This window comes from Microtus oregoni, unplaced genomic scaffold (assembly GCF_018167655.1).
Source record: "Microtus oregoni isolate MIOR12 unplaced genomic scaffold, Mior012 000121F_001, whole genome shotgun sequence".
NCBI classification, from domain to species: domain Eukaryota; kingdom Metazoa; phylum Chordata; class Mammalia; order Rodentia; family Cricetidae; genus Microtus; species Microtus oregoni.
The window spans coordinates 970,413-991,572 of record NW_024544751.1 but is presented as its reverse complement, the minus strand read 5'-3'; the positions used below and the strand labels follow the sequence as shown (position 1 = coordinate 991,572).

Genomic DNA, 21,160 nt, shown 5'->3' with positions numbered 1-21,160 from the left:
TGAGATGGTCCTACTAATTTTTACTTGAATTTGTTAAAATAATATATAGCACATTTGTTGATATGAATATGCTAAACTACTTTGAATCCCAGTGAAAAAAAATTCCACTTGATTGTGGTTATCAAACTCAGTTTTTTGCATTTTGTTGAGGATTTTTGCATCTATCATCATCAGAGATATTGGCCTGTAAGTTAATTTATTTTTTATAATAGTCTTTCTATTATTTTAGCGTCAAGGAAATGCAAGCCTTGTAGCACGAGTTTCTGAGTATCATTCATTCTTTTATTCTATAGATGATTTTAAGAAACTTGTTTAGTATTTCTTGTGGTTCTGAAGCACAAACTCATGCTTCATGCAATCAAAGCAATAAATTTACCACTGAATTACAGCTACATCCCTTCTTTCTATTTTAAATATTTGATAGAATTAGGCAGTGACGTTTTCTGGGCCTGGGATGCTCTTTGGTGAATGACTTTTTATTATCTATTCATTTCATTACTTGTCATTGTTCCTCTCTGATTTTCTCTTATTCATGATTCAGTCTTACTAGGGTGTACATATCTTGGAATTGATTCATCTGCTTCTTATTGGAGGCGATGTTACTGATAAACTCTGTTTGACAAAGGCCTACTTTCCATTGCACAGGTTTTGTGCTATCTCTTCACATGACAATGGAAAAGGGAGACAATTCTGAAGGTTCTTATATAGGAACTAATATTATTCATTATGGCTCCACCCTGAGAACATAGTCATTTCTCAAAGGCTCTCTGGTAATACAGCCACATTGAGAGTTGGGCTTTCAGTAGAGTGTGTGCGTGCGTGTGTGTGTGTGTGTGTGTGTGTGTGTGTGTGTGTGTGTGTGTGTGGTGGGGAGTTACACAGCTATTCAATCCATTGAGAGTAAGAGTCTGATCGGAGCAGTGGAGCGTGTATTTTAGAGATGATAAAAGTCAAACACAAATATCCAACAATTAGGCCCTGAGAAGTTTAGGCCAACTAACCTTTCTTAGCAATTTGTATGTCTGCTACAGTTTTGAATCTGTCTTCAAATTTGATTTATTTATGTATTTGTTTAAAAAAAAGCAGTCTTTTTATTTTACATATCAACCTCAGTCCACTCTCCCTCCTGCTTCCCCCTCCTTCTCCCCACCCCACCCCCATCCACTTCTCAGAGATGGTGAGGCCTCCCATGGGGAGTCAACAAAGTCTGTCACATCATTCGAGACAGGACCAAGCCCCCTGCTCCCCGCATGCCCCCACGCACCTCCCTGCCCCCCCCACCCCGTATCTAGACTGAACAAGGTATCCCTTCAAAGGGAATGGGCTCCAAAGAGCCATTTCATGCCATAGAGATAAATATTGGTTCCACTGCCAGTGGTCCCACAAATTGCCCAAGCCACACAACTGCCACCCACATTCAGAGGGCCTAGTTCAGTCTCCTATACAGGATCCCCAGCTGTCAGTCCAGACTCAGTGAGCTCCCACTAGCTCAGGTCAGCTGTTGCTGTGGGTTTCTCCATCATGGTCTTGATCCCTTTGCTCATATTATCTCTCCTCCCTTTCTTCTACTGGACTCCAGGAGCTCAGTCCAGGGCTTAGTTGTGGATCTTTGTATCTGCTTCCATCAGTTACTGTCAAATTTGATTTTTAAAAATCCATATCAGCAAATAGAAATACCTGTAGTGACATCCTATGCCAATCCATGGCTGCTATAACAAATTACCAAAAAATTTTGGGACTTAAAGGACACAAATTTACAAATTGGGTGTAATTTATAAATCCCTATATTCTTATAACTTAAGAAAAGGTCAAGGTCATCCTCGGCTAACTAGCAAATTTGAGGACAGTCTGGGTTACATGAAACCCTGCTTTAAATCTAAACAAAAAACAGAAATGTATTCTCTTACATTGGAGAAATGTAAAACACAAAAACAAAAATGTCTTCTCTTATCTTGGAGGCTCGAAACCCAAAATCAGAGTGTGAGTATAGTCATGTCTCTCTGACGGCCTTCAGGAGGAATCCTTTGCCCCTTCCGAGGTTTTGGTGGTTACTGGAAATCCTTGGTGTTCTTGGACTCGCCATGTACTATTCCAGTCTCTGCCTGGGCCATCACATTGTGCTTTCCTGTGCATTTATTTATTTATTTATTTATTTATTTATTTATTTATTGTAGCTTCCCAGGTTGTTCTCTCTTTGTCTGTACTCAAATTTCTCTTTTTCTAAGAATACCAGTGAGGTACCAGAAAGACTTTTTGCATGTTCCTTTCTAGACTCTGTGTATGTTCCTTTCGGGGGCAATATTTCTCCTCTACCTGTGGGCATGTGACACCTCCAAAACAATGTATCTGCTTTTAAATTTCTGCATTGGAAGTAGTGGAGGACAGATATTCCCATTCTGAAATGGAGAAAATAGAAGGACTAAAAGGGCTGCTTATCTAAAGACAGCTGGCGATCCAGAAAGGCAGTTTCATTAGGCTTATAGGCCTACAGCTAATTTTCTGTGGCTCAGTGTTGTCACCTGACTTCAGTCTTTCCGCCCACCCGAGTGGTGTCTTCTCTCTGTAACAAAAATAAGCAACCCCACCTTCTGGAATCTAGGAGGCAACCCCACCCTCTGGAACGAAAGAGGCAATGACTTCCTCCAATAGGCCCATACTCCCATGTTGGCCAAAATAACTAACTGGAGTCTCTCACCAGCATTGCTGGCCTCCAAGTCATCACTGGAACCCATTATTCTGTTTTCTTGAAGGAACAATGCAAACCCACAGCAGGATAGCTTTCTTCATCACTTGGCTGCTGTAGAGTCTCACTAGTCTTATAACCTCCTTTCATCGAGTCTTGTGTCTTGAGCTTTTCAGTCTACGGCAACCGTATTCTGCTGAGATCACTGATTTAAACCTAGTGTCCCATACTGAATCTTCCCAGAAAAGCTTTGTCTACCCATACCCTGGATGTTGACACCAGAGTGACTATTTTGTGCTTAAAATACAAATAGATTGAGAAGTTGCCAAATCTTCAAGGTCTGCCCACTTTTTACTTAGTAATTCTTTTATGAGTTGAACTGTAACCCTACCCCAAATTCATATGTTGAAGCTTAAGCTCCAATGTGACTGTGCTTAGAAATAAGACTTGAAGGATGTGATTAGTGTCAAGTGTAGCCATTAACATGGGGACTAAATCCAGTAGGGCTGATGGCCTCATGAGAAAAAAAACAACCAAGGATCACTTTCTTTCTTCATATTCCTGTATTAAGTAAAAACCGTGCAAGCAGATAGAGAAAGTGGCCATATCTATGCCATGAAGGAGGCCTTGGAAAGTACATTGGTTGATTGTTTGCTTTTGAGCTTCCCCATCTCCAAGCAGTGAGAAGATAGCTTTCCATTGTTTAAGCCACCCACTCTGTATATGGAAAGCCAAGTAGACTAAGAACGGTTTCCACAGCAACATATCTCTTTCCTCTTTTATTTTCTATAAGCAGCAGAAAGAAAACAGACTGTACCTTCATACTTTGCTTGAAAGTTTTGACAGCCAAAAGTTCAAGTTCACCATTTGAACACACAGCTTTCATCCAACAGGACAATGAAATGGTTCTCTTCCACTCTAAAAAGTCTCCTTTCTGCCACCCTCTTATAATGCCTCTTGTTTGCATTGGAGACTGTTCCAGAAGCAGTTTGTATTCCTACTAGCACTCTACTCAAGGCAGTGTAGTCTTCTCAAGATCATCTGTCTCAAAACTCATAGTATTGATATACTAGACAACTGTCACAGCACTCTCCTCTTGTTAGTGCCGGATACAGAAACATCTGCATCTCAATTTGAAAATCTTTCTTCCTTTTCCAGGCTTGCTGGAACAACCAGAAACTGGGTGGACTGAACAGCAGTTATGTTCTCATGTTTCTAGCAGGTAGAGATCTGGATTTGAGTTCATGAAAGGGTCCGAGTCTCTTTGAAGGCTCTAGAAAGAGGATCTTTCTTTGCCTCTTCCTACAGTCTGGTGATTACAGACAAACCTTAATATTTCTTGGCTTGCAGGTGGATTATTGACTCTCTGCACCCACTGTCACGTGATGTTCTCTCTTGTGTGTCTGTATACCGTATATTACCACAAGGTGTTCTCCTCTTTGACTGCATCTCTTTCCATACTTTCTTATTCTTAGAAAGACACAAGTCCTTGAATTAAGTCCCACTTGGTTACATCTGTTAGGATAGTGGTTCCCAATAAAGTCATATTCTCAGGTACCAAAGGTTAGGACTTGAATGGATTTTGGAGGACATACAATTCAAACTACCACACATACTCATCCAGGACTGGTTGCATCAAACTTTTCTCACAGAATAAGATGAATATGAGAGATCTAAATCCCACTCTCTTAACAACTGAACCCAAGCAATGTCCATTAAATATGAATTCCATTATAGTTAATACATAATCAAGAGTTTTTCATTTCTCCTGCTTGCTCCTGTAGAGCCTTGTACAGTCTTTAAAAATGTATTGTCACCATGTTGTGACTATCTGTTTGAGAGTTAGTTTCCTTCAGTAGAGTGAGTTCCTTTATCTATGTGACTTACTGATCTCTGTAGCTCCAGTGCTTATTATGTTACACAACATACGGTCATAGGTTCCTGGTAATTTGGATGGAAGAGAAGGAAAATGGGAGGAGGAAAGGGGCTTGTTTAGTTATAGACAGCAGCCTTGGGAATAGAAAGGAACTGTGAGCTCAGAGTGCCAGTGTCAATCCTCTGTGCCTTCCAGTCTTGTGTTTCTAGACCTAGAGCTTTTCAGGTGTCACTGTATGATAAACTTCCCATCGCAAAGCAATTCCAAATTATGAGATCATGAGAGTAGCTTTTTTTACCAAATAAACTTCCGCTTTAGTTCAACAGTAGTTTCCCACATTGCCAGCATACCCGTGGGGAATAGCAATCAGAAAGCATTATCTGCAGTCTATGTCTTGGTTGGTTAATTCCAATAAATGGACTAAGTGCAAACTTAAGTCTGAGCCCTCAACAGCAACCCTTTTAAGGGACTATTGTCACCTTACATCTGAGAGAATGTATTGTTCTTTCAAAATCTTACCATGCCTTTATACGCACAACCCATTATAATAATGACAAAAATAAAAAAAAAAACCTTTGTGAGTCTATGCCTAAACTTTTTTTTTTTTTTTTAAAAAAAAAGGCAGTAGAAACTGAGACATTCATAGGAACTAGAGAAAAGACAGTGGAAGTCCTGTGAAAAGAAACACAGAACAAAGTCAGGGGGATCCAGTGTCTATACATCCATGCAACTCAAACCATTGCTGATACACGGCTAGGCTATGCCTTTCCTGTAGTGGTGAATGTCAGGCTGCGATATGCAGATTCTGTGTTCACAGGCATGATAACAAAAAGGTTAAAGTGATTAGTATGAAAGAAGACAGTAAGCAAAATGTCACCATAAGGACAAGGACTGTGTCTTGTTAATGATTATATCTCAAATGCTTTGAAAAGTTGCAAGCATGTAATAGTGATTCAGGAAGTATTTATTTAATAACTCATTGGATGAATTAAAATGATTAACCAAGAAACTGCTGTAGGCAGTCAAAGCATGGATTTCAAAAAAGGAAAAAGCTCATGCAAAGAGGATTTAAAGGTCTTTCAAGTGTTGTCCAAGTAGAGTAATGTTCTGCTCACTTGGCAGCTGTATTAAGAAGAAAGCGAAAGCCTTGCAGGTATTGCCGAGTTCTGTGTGTGAGGCTTACACCTGCCTTGCTTTGTCTGAGAATTTGGATAGCCCTCAATTTCCAGCTCACCTCTTTATTCTGCTTTCTATTTAAAGAGAGCCAAGACCAATCAACAAGTTTTGCTTGGACTAAACTAATATAGTGGTTGAGCAAGGTAAAGAAAGACCCTTGCTTCTGTGTTAAGTCCCTATTTGAAATAATTCCCATCTAATTTTTTCCCTTCTGAAGCCAGTAATCAAAAGAAATTAAAACAAAAAGTGGGAGCTGTACCTACCGGCCCTCTCTTTCACATGCTTTGTCACCTACATTAGGGCTATATTAGCCCTAGCAGCAGAATTTGTGGTCTTCCCGAGTCCACCTCTGTGGTTAACCTCCATTTTTTTTCTTCTCTTTGATTTGCTTTAGATACCCGCAGCCGAAAACAATCCTTACCTTATCGGAATGCACTACTGGTATTCCAGCCATAGTCCTCGGACACAGTTCTGCAATGTTTGTCGCCGGAACATTCCTGCCTTATCTCGAGATACCATCATCTGTGAAGGTACCTTTCTGTTCCATTAGAAAGCAGAGCTCACTGGAGAGAGCTAGGCACGAAGGGTCTCCTATTGCCTAGCATTGCAGACCCAATCTAAGTCTTTGTGTGAAGTTAATCCTGTGGGAGGGAAAAAGAAACTTGCTTGAAGGGGTGTTCTCATGAATAAAAACGGAGGGTTGGATATATGAAGATGGGACTATATGGTCAGAAGGATTGAAAAGCCAGAAATCAGTTCTTTCCTACTATTTATTTTAATGTAAAATGAGTAACAGGAAGCCTAGCTAGCCAAGAATCTAAAGGAACTGGTTTACATAGAAGTAGACCTTTGGAAGTAGGTCAAAACTATATGGAAAGTGCTTGGATTCTAACCTTTAGAGAAGCTTAAGGAAGGGAATTAGAGTTCTCATTGTTACTAGACTCTCACTTATTTTCTCCTTCCTCCTTTCACAGTCTGCAAGGTGAAATCACACAAATTTTGTGCATTGAGAGCGAGCAAAGACTGCAAGTGGAATACTTTGTCCGTAACCGATGACCTCTTTCTACCTGCTGATGAAATAGTAAGTACCAGCCATATCCTCCCACGGACACCTTCTCCGACTCATTTAAAGTCATGACACACAGGGAACGGAAGAATTCTTCCTGTCACTAGACCAGCACAGCAGTCTCTTCCTCTTCCATAGGATCCAATGACCCAATGAATATCATTGAGTTAAGCCCCAACTGCCACCTTTCATTGGTCAATAGCATTGAGGGCAGGTCCAAGAGACTCTTAGCTCATGTTCTCTGTGTGGAGTATAATTAGCCCAGTCTTACTTCTTTGATCACTAATTTCTGTCTTTTGCCTTTTTCCACTTTAGCAAACAATGCCCCATCAGTTGGTAGAAGGAAACATACCTGCCGACTCTCGTTGTGCAGTATGTCATGAGAGCTTCGGTAGTCATCAAAGGCTTCTGGATTTTCGCTGCCTCTGGTGCGCGTCTACGGTGAGTCTCTTTTCATAGCTTTGATACTTGAAGCTTATTCCTAGAGAAGAGGTAGATTGGGGACTGTCTATAGCTATACAGGGATAAATAAGTAAATAGATATTTATCTCAGAGACCCTTACAACAAAATGCATTATATAGATTCCATAGTACAGAGCTCAGTAACTTCCCTTTTGTATACGACGAGGGAGTCTTTGAGAGAAAGATTTAAAGTGTTCATAATCTGATGCTTATTATTAATGAAGCCATTCTGTCAATGAGAAAAGTTGAATTCTCAAATGACTATATGAACAACTAGAAATAAATTCTGGAGTCTATCCTTAAGAAAAGATTCCTCCCTCATTCATTATTTCCTAGAAACTTATAATCTTTATTAATGGTTAATAACAATGATCTAAAAATTATCATTGCCACTGTGTAATAAATATTTTCTATTCATGATCTCAATCATTAGAACAACATTGAACTAAGCCTCATTGTCCCCATTTTACATATGAGTAATGTGGAGCTCAAAAAGATAGACCCAAGGTCATATGGCCAGCAAAAATAAAGTCTTGATTAATAAATAATTCTAATAAGAACATAATTCTAACTATAATAATACCACGTCTTGGAAACATTAGACCTCAACTGAGGATAATTTTTGCTCCAGTAGACATTTTCCAATATCCAGAGACATTTTTGATGGCCAAACCTGGACTGAACGGGAAGGATGCAACTTGTATCTCGTAGACTCTTCAAAACTTATAATGCACAGGATAGTATTTTATAACAAGGAACAATCAATATTACAGAGCCAAAAACAATCAATATTACAGAGATCGAGAGACTCTGATCTTGACTTTCTAAGGTTAGATGTTTCTCTCAAACTGAGTTTTCTAAGATAAGAAGAAACTGAAGTGAGCTTCTTCCCTGAGTATTATGTCCACTGGCCTCTTTTTAATTCCCTTTGAATAGCCATGCCAGGCTCATGTCCCTAGAAAGTGAAATTGTTTAGAATGTGGAGCTTAAAGAGGTTTGACATCCAGGAAAAGTGGCAGCTTGCCCGGAAGTCTGCTTTGACACTTCCCAGCTATTTGACCTTGACTAAGACCCTTGACCTCTGTGGGCTTTCGCATGTGCTCCTGTCTAAAATGAGCTCAGTGATGCTTTCCCCACCACATACAGTTGTTCTAAAGATTGAAGTATAAACATCCTATCAGGATTAGGACTTTTGAAATACAATGAAATTTCCCATTCTGCAGGCTACTAAGGCTGGTGACAGTGCAGTAGCTGTAGTTGGGAATCTTCGGAAAGACACCTTTGAAAGGACCATAGTTCTACACCCTAAGTGATATTGCAGTTTCACAGTAGAATGGGGTCGGGTGGTGTCAGGTGAGTTAAGGTTTATGTAGATAGTACCAGTGTCAGAAAAGGAGACTTGAAATAGAAAAGGCCCAATTCTTGGGATGGAACCGAAGACTAATCAATCTTTTCTTCTTCTCTCTCCCCCTCCTTTTTCTCTTGTGCTCTTATCGTTTCAGGTGCACGGCGCCTGCCAGAGGTGGTTTTCCAAGGAATGTTCCTGTGGAAGTCGTCGCGCATCGATCGTACCACCTACGGCGCTGTGCGACCCTCGGGGCGATGGTGAGTAGGTTAACCTTTACTTCAGAAATACACTGGGGAGGGAGGGAAGGTATAAAGGCTGGGAAGGATGACATGAATTATTCTCCACAACTAGCAAATTATCTGGGGTAAATGTGAATTTGTATGTGTGCATCAAAAAGCTAACTGTTAAACCTTCAAACATTTTAGTGACGAGTATAGTGCTCTGGTGTATGTGTATTGTGTATGGGCATGTTCTCTGTAGACTGTCAAAATTCTTTCTGACTTTTCAAAATTAATTTCAATTTTATTAACGTTTTGAAAAGATTTTCAAATACTACCTATTCTAGGAAATAAATCTCATAGACTTTTGATACAATGGTTCAAAACCTATGGAAAACCTAGGTTATATTATGTTTAAAATGGAAACTAACATCAGAATTTTTACCAAATATGAGACTAGCATGGTTTTTGCCCCAGTACTCTTCACTGATAATTTGTCACTTTCTGGTCAATAGGAATTTATTAAAAGTTATTTTCACATGGTTCTTGAGTTCTAAATTAGACATTATACAGTAAGTAATCATGATGAATTCAGGGTCTTGGTATAACATCACTACCAACAATTGAATAGTGCATATTTTAAGTATCAAAGCAATAATAGAGACACTTGGATATCAGGTAAGTGTCAAAAATATTGACAAAAAATATGGGTGCAGACAAGCATCAGGCTATTGAGTGAGCCATTTCCAGAGGTGTCTGAAGCAAGTGTAAGCATGTGCCTCATAGTACCATATAAAGAAACAAAAACTAATTCATTCAGAGATGCATAAATATATTATTCTCAGATCTATTCAAATATTTATCTTCATAACATCATCTACTAGACAATCGACTAAAGAGGAGAAGAAATTGATAACTTTATTAATGAGAGATGATTGACTAGAAAAAAAGAATGAAGAGATTTAGGGAAAATGGAATTGATAAATGGAGAAAAGTAACAAGCTAATCACCTGAAAAAATTCAGGCTGCTCACCAAGTCAACCTACTTTTTTCTTGCATTATTACCATTCATTCATTTCTCCCCTTTTATTGAAAATAGATTGTTTTTTCATACAATATGTCCTGATTACAGTTTCCCCTCCCTCCACTCCTCCCGGTTCCTTGTCACTTCCCCTGCTATCTAGATTCACTCCTTTTCTGTCTCTAAGAGATAACAATAAAACATAACAAAATAAAACAGTATAAGATGAAACAAAAACATTACACTGAGTTTGAACAAGACAAACCAACAGAAGTAAAGGAGTCCCAAAAGAAGGCAGAAGGCAGGGACCCACTCGTGCAGACACTCAAGACTTCCATAAAAATACTAAACTGAAAGCTATAATACATACATGAAGGACCTATACATGTGCCGGCCCTGTGCTTGTTGCTTCAGCCTCTGTGAGTTCATTTGAGCTTTGCTCATGTTTATTTAGAGGACCATGTTCTCCTGTTGTCCTCCATCTCTTCTGGCTCTTACACTCTTTTTGCCTCCCTTCTATGGGGTCCCTGAGTCCTGATGGGAGGGATTTGATGGAGAAATCTCATTTGGAACTGTGTGTTCAAGATCTCTCTGTCTCTCTGTCTCTGTCTCTGTCTCTCTCTCTCTCTCTCTCTGTCTCTCTCTCTCTGTCTCTGTCTCTCTCTCTCTCCCTCCCTCCCTCCCTCCCTCCCCCCCCTCTCATATCTGGCTGAGGGTCCCTGTACTTATTTCCATCTGCTGCAAGAGTGCAAGAGAAAGTTTCTCTGATGATGGAATTCAGGCTAAAACCTTAGGTTTTGTGTGTGTTCAAGATCTCTTTCTTTCTCTCTCTCCCCCTCCCTCTCTTCCCCCCCCCCCTCTCTCTCTCCCTCCCTCCCTCTCTCCCTCCCTCCCTCCCTCCCTCCCTCCCTCCCCCCCCCTCTCTCTCTCCATAATATCTGGCTGAGGGTCCCTGTACTTGTTTTCATCTACTGCAAGAGGAAGTTCTCTGATGATGGAATTCAGACTAAAATCTTAGGTTTTGTGCTCCTGTTTCCTTCACTATTACCTAGAGATAGCATCCCACAAGATCATCCCAACTGTATATTAATGGGGATGGTAACTATTTGTGCCCAAGTCAAGCATGTTCTGAGCTTTCTGTCCTTGTAGAAGTTTATTGTTTATATCAACTGTGAGGTTATTTTTGTCCAACAGCACGTCTGATTCTTGTTATGGATCATCAGCTAATGGCATTGCTTTCCCTTACATAGAAGTGCCTGGACTAGGCTGTTATTTTGTGTCATCTAGTGTGCAATGAAGCATCTTTTAATTTTGGCTTTCATGTAGCAGCAATCTTGGTCCACTTGGATATCACACTGACAACCCTTTTTTTCTACCGTGCATTACATAACCTGGACTTCCTCAAAAAGGGCTTTAAAAAACTCCCTTTCTTCTCAACTCTTCCTGGGCTTCTTAGCCTCAACAAATAAGCCCTCAAAGGAGTAGGATTCCCTATGTGATGTTCCATTCGAGGGGAATCTTCTTCTGTGTTTCTCGGTCACAGAATCTTAGTGGTGGTATTGTGGTTAATCCACTCCAGCCTCCCAGTCAAGCTAGAAAGCTTTTCTCCAGCAAGCAGATGGTGACCTTCTGCGGTGGCCTTTGACAGTGCTGCTGCGCATTCATTCCTGCATTCATTGATTCCATCAAGGGGCTCCGAATAATTTTCAAGACCTCCTATTACCCACTTTTCTCTACTTAGTCTTTAATAAGTTCCTTTAGGGTATAGCTCAAATCAAGTAACCTTCTATTACTTCTCAAATGGTCTCTTCCCACTTCCCCAAGTTAATTACTTCCTGGACAGTAAAGTAGGAACTCACACAGTAGTTATTAAACATAAGCATGCATCAGATGCATCAGGAATAATTTATTAAAACACAGCGTTTTGGGCCCCATCCTCAGAGGTTTTGACTCAGCACACCTGGGTGAGAAGCATTTCTGAGAAGTTCCCTAATGCTTTCTATACTGTTAGTCCTCTGAACATGCCCTATCATTTACTGCGCGATCTTAGACAAGTTATTTAATGTGTTTCTATTCCTCAGTTTCCCACTGTTACTAAAGTTTCTTTAACAAAACATGTAATACAGAAATGTGCATGACTCAGTTTTGATGACCTAGGAAAGCAGGCCCTAACGAAGCTTCTGCCATGACACTATTTTATTGTATGACCACCATTCTGCTATTATTCTGCTGTCTACCAGCTGCCATGTCCACAAACTCGGTGATCATATCAGAGCGTTCATAAAGACAGCAAATCCTCACAGTATCTCCTAGACATGTTTTTTTTTTTTTTTAGTGTAGAGCTTAAAGGAATTAGATAAGCCGTCATTTATTTGCTGACCACAAGAGTTATATATAATTCTTTTAGGTACAGTAAAAGAACAAATATGTGGGTATCTTCTTAAAGTTCGGTTCTTTCCGCACTTTTACATCAACAACTGTATCTTTAAGTGCTAAATTAGAGTTGGTGTTCACTGAACAAATACTTGGCACTCAGCCGTTTGTGTCCCCTGGAATGTTCCCTGTATAGGTGGGGAATACGACAGCTCTGTCTTGACAGAAAGAAGAAACTCCTTAATCTCTGTTATACGTTCAGCTAAGAGCTACGTCCACTGTTTGATGAGTATTCAGTCAACACTTGTTGGGTGAATAGATAATTAACTATCAGAAATTGTTTAATTTTTGTTAATATTGTAGCAAAAGTCATAATTATTGTGTTATTATTACAGAACATGTTTGCTACCACATAGTGTTGAGAACTCATTCTCCATAACCTTCTTCAAGCTGGAAGGGTGGGCCTAGGTCATGGTGTCATTTGTCACTTCTTTCTACAGATGTAGAAATGCTCAGGTCCATTACAAAGGTTAAATTTATTTAAACATCATTAAAGATGACTTTTAATAGTATAGGAAGGGCAACAGGAAGCAGGACTTACGCCAATTTAGCATCCTTCTGTGGCGCGAAGACAGTGAACGGCAGTGAGACTAGTGGTCCCCTGGCTTAGGCGACTGGATTAGTGCAGCCGAACAAAAGCATGAGCTCTTCTTAAGAGGCTCTTCAGGGTGTTGACTCATATCCTAAAGCCCCTGTGCTCTTTCCCACTTGAATCTGCCAAGCCAAGTCTCTATTGTTCTGTCCCAGAGTAATTTATGTCCTTGAGCCTGAACATGAAGACAAAGGTGCACACTTACCCACCTGTTTACTCTGACTCATATGGCGGTTGAGGCCATTTTCTGCTCTTGATTTTCATCATCCAGTAGCTCTTTCTCAACTCTGGGGTACTTCATACTTTACAGGCCAGCTTTCTGTGCTCTCATCTGAACTACAGAATAAACTTGTGAAATGGTACAGGACATCGGCCACTTCAGAGCAACCTTATGAGTCAGCCTGGATACCTAAGTATGAATCTATCATTTCTGCAGCCCAGATCACGATGCATTCATCTTTGCAACATGCTGCTATTATTCATACGAGAAGATGCACCCTTAGAGAACTTAAGATGTTCCTGTAGTTTAATGAATTAACTGGGGAGGGGGCAACCAACTGTAGCATACAGCTACCTGTCTCTCACATAGAAATATACTACAAGGTATAGTATAGTATACTGTGCCCAAAGTTGCAAGACGATTCTAGAACAATCATTTCCATTCTGCTCTCATGGTTATTTAACTTGTAAGTAATATTAACATAATTTTCATCTTCCTATTTCTTAATTTTCTACTGGAAAACATATTTACATAGGCCAATAGTTTTCTTTAAAAATAATGCAAATTCTTTGTAGGAAAATCTTGCATCTATTGTCTCTCTGACTTCAGTTTCCTATATCCCTCTCCTCAGTGATTTAGTTACTTTTCTCATTACTCTGAACATATGCTTCACAAGAGGCAACTTAAAGTAAGAAGGATGTATTTCACAGTTTGAAAAAATACAGTCTAGTTCATCATGGTGGGATAAGTGTGGCAGCAAGTGACTCCATAGTGGCAGCAACATATGAGCTTGCGCACATCAGTGCAGACCAAGAATCAGAGAGTTGGGGGCTTGAACTTTACCTTTATTAAAATAAGAATCATATTTTGTCCACCAATATAAATAAGAACTGGCACAGAGAACATCCTCAATACATATTTGTTGAATGAATGAATGCATGCATGAATGAATGCATGTGTGAATGAATGAATTAATGTGAAAACTGCTATTATGATACCATTTTACCTTTCATTAAAAATTGTTGATAATGGTATTTCATTTGTTTATGGGAGATAATTACATCCAAGTTATACTGCTAAGGAAAGATAGTCGATTTCCCTTGTAGTTGCCAGTTGAAAATGTGCAGAACTGCTTAGAATGCCTTCGGAACCACCAGTCAGTTAGTGGGAGCTGCCTTTGATTTTGCCAGGCACAACACTGTTTTTAAAAGTTCAGCATCCCTACCCATCTTACATAAGAGTGAGTCTCTGTAAAATGTGATGTAGGTCATATCTTATCTCGTCTCAATTGCGCTTTTTCTTTTTCTTTTGTGTGTCTATCAGGCCAATTAGTGGTATCGCCTGACTTCTGGAGCCTCGATTGGCCATTGACTTGTTCCTGTCCCTTGCTCGTCTTCGTCAACTCCAAAAGTGGAGATCATCAAGGAATCGTCTTCCTCCGAAAATTCAAGCAATATCTTAATCCGTCTCAAGTATTTGACCTGGCGAAGGGTGGACCTGAAGCAGGGTAAGTATGGGCTAAAGAGGTATGGTTGGGTTTACACAACAGTCTACTACCAATTCACATTCTAGGCTAGAATGATTAGTCCTTGTACCCAGGCAGATACACAAATATATGACTCTTCCCCAGAAATCACTTCAGTCTCTTTTCCTGCTCCCACACTTGCTTCACGTTTTCTGACTGGCAAGACAGAAAACTATGCCCTCTGACATCAGAGGACGAAGAAAAGGGATTTCACTACAGACTTATTTTACTATGGGATCTTCTACCAATTCAGTGCTGGTTTTGGGGAGCCACTAACAGCCATGCAAAGTATTCTTCTTGAGACTCAGCATATGACTAGATTATTAGTGGCTTCCAGAGCAAAGCTAAGCATAAAATAAGATGGTCGAGGCAAGATCTGATTTCTGAGATTGCCTTGTGAAGCTGTGGTCCCAAATCAACAGAGAGTACGAGGCTAATGGAAAGAGAAGGCAAAGTGGCCCGTTAGCAGGGTGCCAAAGCAGGAGTTCTTAGGTCCTGATAGACTGGGAGAAACAGAAATTCCAATTCATCATGAAATGATTTCCCTTTCCCCTTCTTCCTTGCAGGATCTGTATGTTCAAGAACTTTAGTCGTTTTCGCGTGCTGGTTTGTGGTGGAGATGGCAGCGTGAGCTGGGTCTTATCCACGATTGACGCCTTTGACGTGCATGATAGGGTGAGTGTCTGGCTGAGTCTGTTTAACCGTTGCTAGAAAGAATGGGGATGTGGAGCTGTCTAGTCCAAGAAGTCCCAAGTCTGCACTCATCCTATCTATAAATGTGTCTTTTACAAGCTTAATGGTTAACTTGACCAATCTAAACATGTTCTTCCCGTTATTAGAATGGGGTCCAATTCCTTTGAAAAAATATCATTCAACTCCAAATACCCTCTTGTTTCTCTTGCTATAAAGCAGTTCTTTAAAAACCCCTGGCTGTAAGGCCAATTCCTGCCCATTACTTCCCAAAGAGCACCCTCAAAGTCCTTCAGCGAGTGGAACATGGTGGAAGGACCATCTGAAAGAGCATCTCTATTTTTCTTGCAGTGTCAGCTGGCAGTCATCCCGCTTGGAACTGGTAACGATCTCGCTCGGGTCCTTGGCTGGGGATCGTTCTGGAATAAAAACAAGAACGTACTGGATATTCTCAGCAGAATAGAGCAGGCTAACGTGAGAATTCTAGACAGGTGAGTGACTAAAAGGCCATGTCCTTGTGCCTCTTCTATTTATATCATCTTAGTCCAGAACCCAGCTCCCTTGTGATGGAAGGGTGGGCTCACTTGGAAGGTCTTGTCCATTGAGAAACCAGAGAGCCATGTAGCCCTGCAATATTGTAGAAGCCCCACCTCCCCCCAGAAAGACCATAGAGCAGGGGCTTTGTGGACAGGTTTCAAGGGTTTGCTGAGTGTCCTTCAAAGTGCATAGTCAGTTGTCCAGTGGAAGCATACTGACTCTTGAGAAATAATCTATAGTATTAGCAGGCCCTCAGAGAAACTTTAAAAGGGGAGCAGGGGAGGAGATTCAGTGCCAGCTGGCTTATATTTTCTCTGCTCCAGAGAATAAAGAATATCATCATCCTATAATCTGAGAAATAGGACTATAAGTCAGGTGTGGGTTTTCAAAATACAAATCTGGGGCCATTACAAGGATTCTTATTCCTTAGTTCTTGGGCAAGGATCTAGCATAAATACTCCATAAAAATATTTCTTGAGCTCATGATGCTACCTCTGGTTGACAAACACTGATTTCTGAGATTTCTGAGAAAAATTCCTTCCATCATACTCACCTAGGGATGTCGTGAAGCAGAACCCCCTCTTATGTATGCTTTGAGGTTATGTATACTGCTTGAGTTCACCCTGCAGGCCACTTCCCCAAGCACATGAATGCTTTGACTTCTTTCTTGAACTCTGATTTCACTTGTAATTAGCAGAGACCTAAATAACATTTGTGTTTAAATTTCATTTTAGATGGAGCGTGATGATCCGTGAGAACCCCAAACAATTCCCACTGCTAAAAGGACAGGTGAAAATGGATATACCAAGATTTGAGGTGATTATTGTTCAGCTATAATTTAGAGCAATCACTTTAGTACAAGTGAAATATGAAGAAAAGCCTAGAAAGAATATGAAGTACGTCTATGGACTCCATGAGGCTGAGCTCTCTGAGGACAAGAGATATCAGTCAGCAGCTATTCACTGCAAATACATTTGGCATTAGGGAAATGAGTCACTTTAGTTATTCATTCATTCATTCAAAATTGTTTGTGGAATAACTACTGTATATGAAGTACTGTATTAGGAAATGTTCTTACACATTAGTAGCTAGAGAAAAATTATATAGCCCCTGTTGCGCAGAGCCCAGAGGCTATTTAAAGGTAGACAAGGTAACATTTTAATAAAGTGTTACACGTATGTCTGTATGTCCCTCTGTGAGGTGTCATGGAAAACATACAGAATGAGTCTCATTTCAACTTAGACCTGAGAAATAACGATAACCAGGAGAAAAATGACAAAGGAGGCCTGTTTTAGTCTTTGCTCTATTGCTAAAGAGATGCCGTGACCACAGCACCTCTTAGAAAATTTGGGACTGACTTACAGTTTCAGAAGTTTAGCCAATTATTGTCATGGTGGCGCACAGGCAGACATGGAGCTGGAGAAGGAGCTGAGAGTTCTACATGTTGATGCTCAGGCAGCAGGAAGAGACAGTGGGCATGGCTTGGGCCTCTGAAACCTTATAGCCCACGCCCAGTGACATACTTCCCCCAACAAGGCCACACCTCCTAATTCTTTCAAACAGTGCTATTCCTTAATTATTTAAATATATGAACCCATGGTGGCCATTCTTCCTCAAACCATCACAAGACCTGTTTTTATGCTGTCCCAAAGACAATAAAGGCTGTATAATATTAACAAAACTGAAACATGTTCATAATGTCCAGGGCATGTTGATCAAGGATGGAACATACAAAATGAGAGACTAGAGAAATAATCAACCCAAGAAAGGCTAATTAATAAAGCACAGTAGGAAATTTGGATTTAAATCCTGAGAGTAATGAGAATTCTAGAAGAGTTTGGGGGAATGTGTTTGTGTGTGTAGGGGGTAGATGTCCATGTGCACAGCATACAATTGTGGTCAGAGGTCAGAGGATGAATTCTGGTTTGTGGTCCTTGGCACCTTCCATCTTTCTGTTAGACAGTCTTTCATTGGCCTGGAACATCACAGCCTAGGAAGGCCAGATAGCTGACAAGATTCTGGGGCTCTGCCTGTCTCTGCCTCCTATCTCATGTACATCACTGGGATTACTATGCTAGGCTTTTTTTATGTGGGTTCTGGGGATTCAAACTCAAGTGTTCATTCTTTTGGTGCAAGTGCTCTATCAACTGAGCCATCTCCCAGCCATCTTTCCCCCTTACTTAATACAGAAATTTCCAAGCACATTAGGAAGCTGAAATGGGAGTGTCCACCACTAACATCTCATTAAGTTTGTTTAGCCATCATTGAGCTGTACCCCGGGGTGTGTGAGGAGGCAACACAATGATTAAAGATCAGAGGCAAGGAGAAAAACTGGGAGGTGCTGACATTATTCAGACTAGAGATGATCCTGATTTAGGTTTGTGACTCAGTAAACCTTGAAAGATACTAAAAACATATAAGTATATGCACTTGGTAGATGCTTGAACTTGGCAGTGATAGGAAGGTCTAAAACTTATAATTAGGAATACAGACTCAAGAGTCAGGCTACCTGAAATCAAATCTAAGTAGTGCTACTGATTAATTCCTTTCCCGTGCCTCAGTTTTCTCTTCTGTGAAATGGGCATAAAATCAATCTTTTCCTCTCAGGGTAGATATTGAGAGTACATAAAAATGATAAGTACATATAACTTAGAACACAATCAGTCACATATTCAGTACTTCATGAGTGGATACTGTATTCTTAGTAACCTTCTTGAAAAGGTAAACTTCTGGTATTGGAAAGTTATGAATTAGAATTATAGATTTATTATTTACTATCTGTAGAATATGACATTTTACAGAGAGCGCCTCTCATTTTTAGAATGATTTGAGACTCAAAATAATTTCTTTCCAGAAAGGCAGTTGAGTTTCTGGTAAAGATGTTGGGGGCGGGCTTGTGAAGAGATGGGGCTTCAGAATCTGACCCCTCCGTCTACCCCTAGGCTGCTGCCATCCGCCATTTAGAGGATGCAAACAATGAGTTGAACAGAATCCTGAAGTCCAGCTACGAGACTGAGGTTGTCATCTCCTGTAGGTAAGTCTTCCTTTGCTTCTCGTCCTCTGGGGTATCCTAGGCTGTTCTAAGGTGATGCGATATGAGGCTCACTTTGAAAGTCTGGGGTTTCAAGGCCAAGGAAAGTATGTATTCGTCTTTTCTAATCATTTTCACTCAACTCCGATTTCCTGAGTCGAACGTTAAAGGTAAAAAAATATGAGGCTGGAGGGAGGAGTCATGCTGCTCAAAAAATCAGGCAAAATTGCGAGCAGCTATTTGGAAAGAAGGCAACTGAAGGCACACAAAACATTCTAGATAACAACAGCACAGACACCTGAGTTGGCTCTGGAAAAGGTCTCTTCAGTGCTTGTGGGTACCTGCTTGCTTGTTTGCTTTTTATTTTCAAATTTGTATTATTTGCCAATTTAAGCTCTATTCATTTTTATAGGTTACATATCTACCCAGTACAAAATCAAAAGCACAAGTGTCTCCCATGCATGCCTTTGGGAATGTCAAAACTCTTTGTGGCTGGGTATCCCTGTAGTTTAATTCTTCCCAAACTTTAGCAACCATTTTAAATGTACAATAGCATATAATGCCTGTCACCTTATAAAAATGTTTGATTCATTGAACACCATATCTTAAAAATCATTCCTTGTCCACACATCAGGATTTTTCTTATTAAAATATTAGTTTTGAAAATTTCATGTGTATTTATACAATGAAACGTAACTATATCTACCCTCCTTTCACTCAGTCATAGACTTTCACATAGTCCCCATACTACCCCAAATATATATCTTTCTTTTTTGATAACCCACTATTTCAGTTAATGCTACCCACATATGCATGGGTGTGTGACCAACCTCTAGAGTGTGGGACACCTATCAGTGGCCATGTCCTCAAAAGCAGTGATTGTCCCTACTTCAGCAACTGCTTACTACCAATAGCATCTCAGTAGGGGGTGGGCCGTGGCCATCATCTACCCCGTCTAGGCTGGGATTTTGGCCGGCTTGAGCTTCTAAAGGTAACCACAGCCACTGTGAGCGCCTAAGTACAGAGGCCATGTCCTGCCCAAAAGACAGCACTTGACAGCACACATCCTGTCTTTTCCTATCTTTCCATTCTTCTGCCATATCCCTGAGCTTTAGTGGTAGTAGGATTAATGTAAGTGTCTTCTTTCGCGCAGTGCGATTAATCAATCTTTTATTATCCTCACTGAATGTTGTGAGAAGACTGTGCATTAGCTTCCACTTGCTGTGAAAAGAAGCTTCTCTGACCAAGGTGGAGAGCAGCCCAGGTCTACGAGGCTTAAGCAAATATTTAGAAGGCAATTTGGCAAGATGACCACTTAGCAAACCAATAGCAGCAGGTTATACCCTAGGGCCTATGACCTTCTAACCTATGGGCTTTTGAGAAGGCCACAGTAACAGGTGTGAAATAACTTTCTGTGGAAAATGAAAAAAAGAAAGGAATGAAATGTCTGCCCTGGCAATGCTGAAGCATGCGTGGGCAGCCAGTATATGGTGGTTCTGTTGAACTTGCCCATGTTGGGTTTCACGGTCTAAGTTGATGAGGACGACTGATCAGGTCTCTTCCTCAAGAGGGCACCAGATCTCATTACAGATGGCTGTGAGCCACCATGTGGTTGCTGGGAATTGAACTCAGGACCTTTGGAAGAGCAAGCAGTGCTCTTAACCGCTGAGCCATCTCTCTAGCCCCACTTCCTCTGGAGAGGGCCTCAAATTCAACCATAAATCATAGTTACCGCCATAACAGCCATACCATTTCTGCACCTGTGGGCACATTTTGCCTCACAGAATGAGACTGTAGCCTGCAGGACCCAACAGTGGATGAGATCATTGATGCCTTACCTTCCCCAGCAGCCTGCCTCTTACGACACTCTGAAAGGTACCCAGAAAGGTACCCAGCGGGAGAAAGCTTCCCAGGTGGTCTGAAATTGATTCCTCTGTGTCATGAAGCCAAAGTCTATGGTGTTCTCCCTAATAGAGTCTTACTATGTAGTTATGGTGGGTAACCAAGGGCAGTGCGACAGCTTGTGTTATTTTAGATACCTCTGGTGCTCCCTGACCAGTAAGTAACTCATAGGGAGGTAGCTCATGCCTTGCAATAAAATTTTAAATAATGAACCTTGTCTCCTGGGAAAAACATTGTTTATCCATAAAAGAGAATTCCATTGTTTCTTTTTAAAATTGTGTTAATTTTCAACAAGTGGGTTTCCATATTTTTCAAACACCCTTAGGTTTGTTTAACCTACTCACTACCACATTTCTCTGTCCCATCTTTTACCCTCGTTC

General features: G+C 40.6%; 1 protein-coding gene across 1 annotated transcript in view; it reads left to right on the top strand.

The window, feature by feature from the left end:
* The window catches only part of Dgkk (diacylglycerol kinase kappa), a 156,299-nt gene that overhangs the window by 98,516 nt on the left and 36,623 nt on the right, over nt 1-21,160 (top strand). Inside the window, exons 5-13 of the mRNA XM_041646161.1 lie at nt 6,130-6,265; nt 6,710-6,816; nt 7,117-7,242; nt 8,766-8,868; nt 14,419-14,602; nt 15,187-15,295; nt 15,662-15,801; nt 16,582-16,663; nt 18,790-18,881. Coding sequence (XP_041502095.1) covers nt 6,130-6,265; nt 6,710-6,816; nt 7,117-7,242; nt 8,766-8,868; nt 14,419-14,602; nt 15,187-15,295; nt 15,662-15,801; nt 16,582-16,663; nt 18,790-18,881 — 1,079 coding nt within the window. The remainder of the gene's footprint in view (nt 1-6,129; nt 6,266-6,709; nt 6,817-7,116; nt 7,243-8,765; nt 8,869-14,418; nt 14,603-15,186; nt 15,296-15,661; nt 15,802-16,581; nt 16,664-18,789; nt 18,882-21,160) is intronic.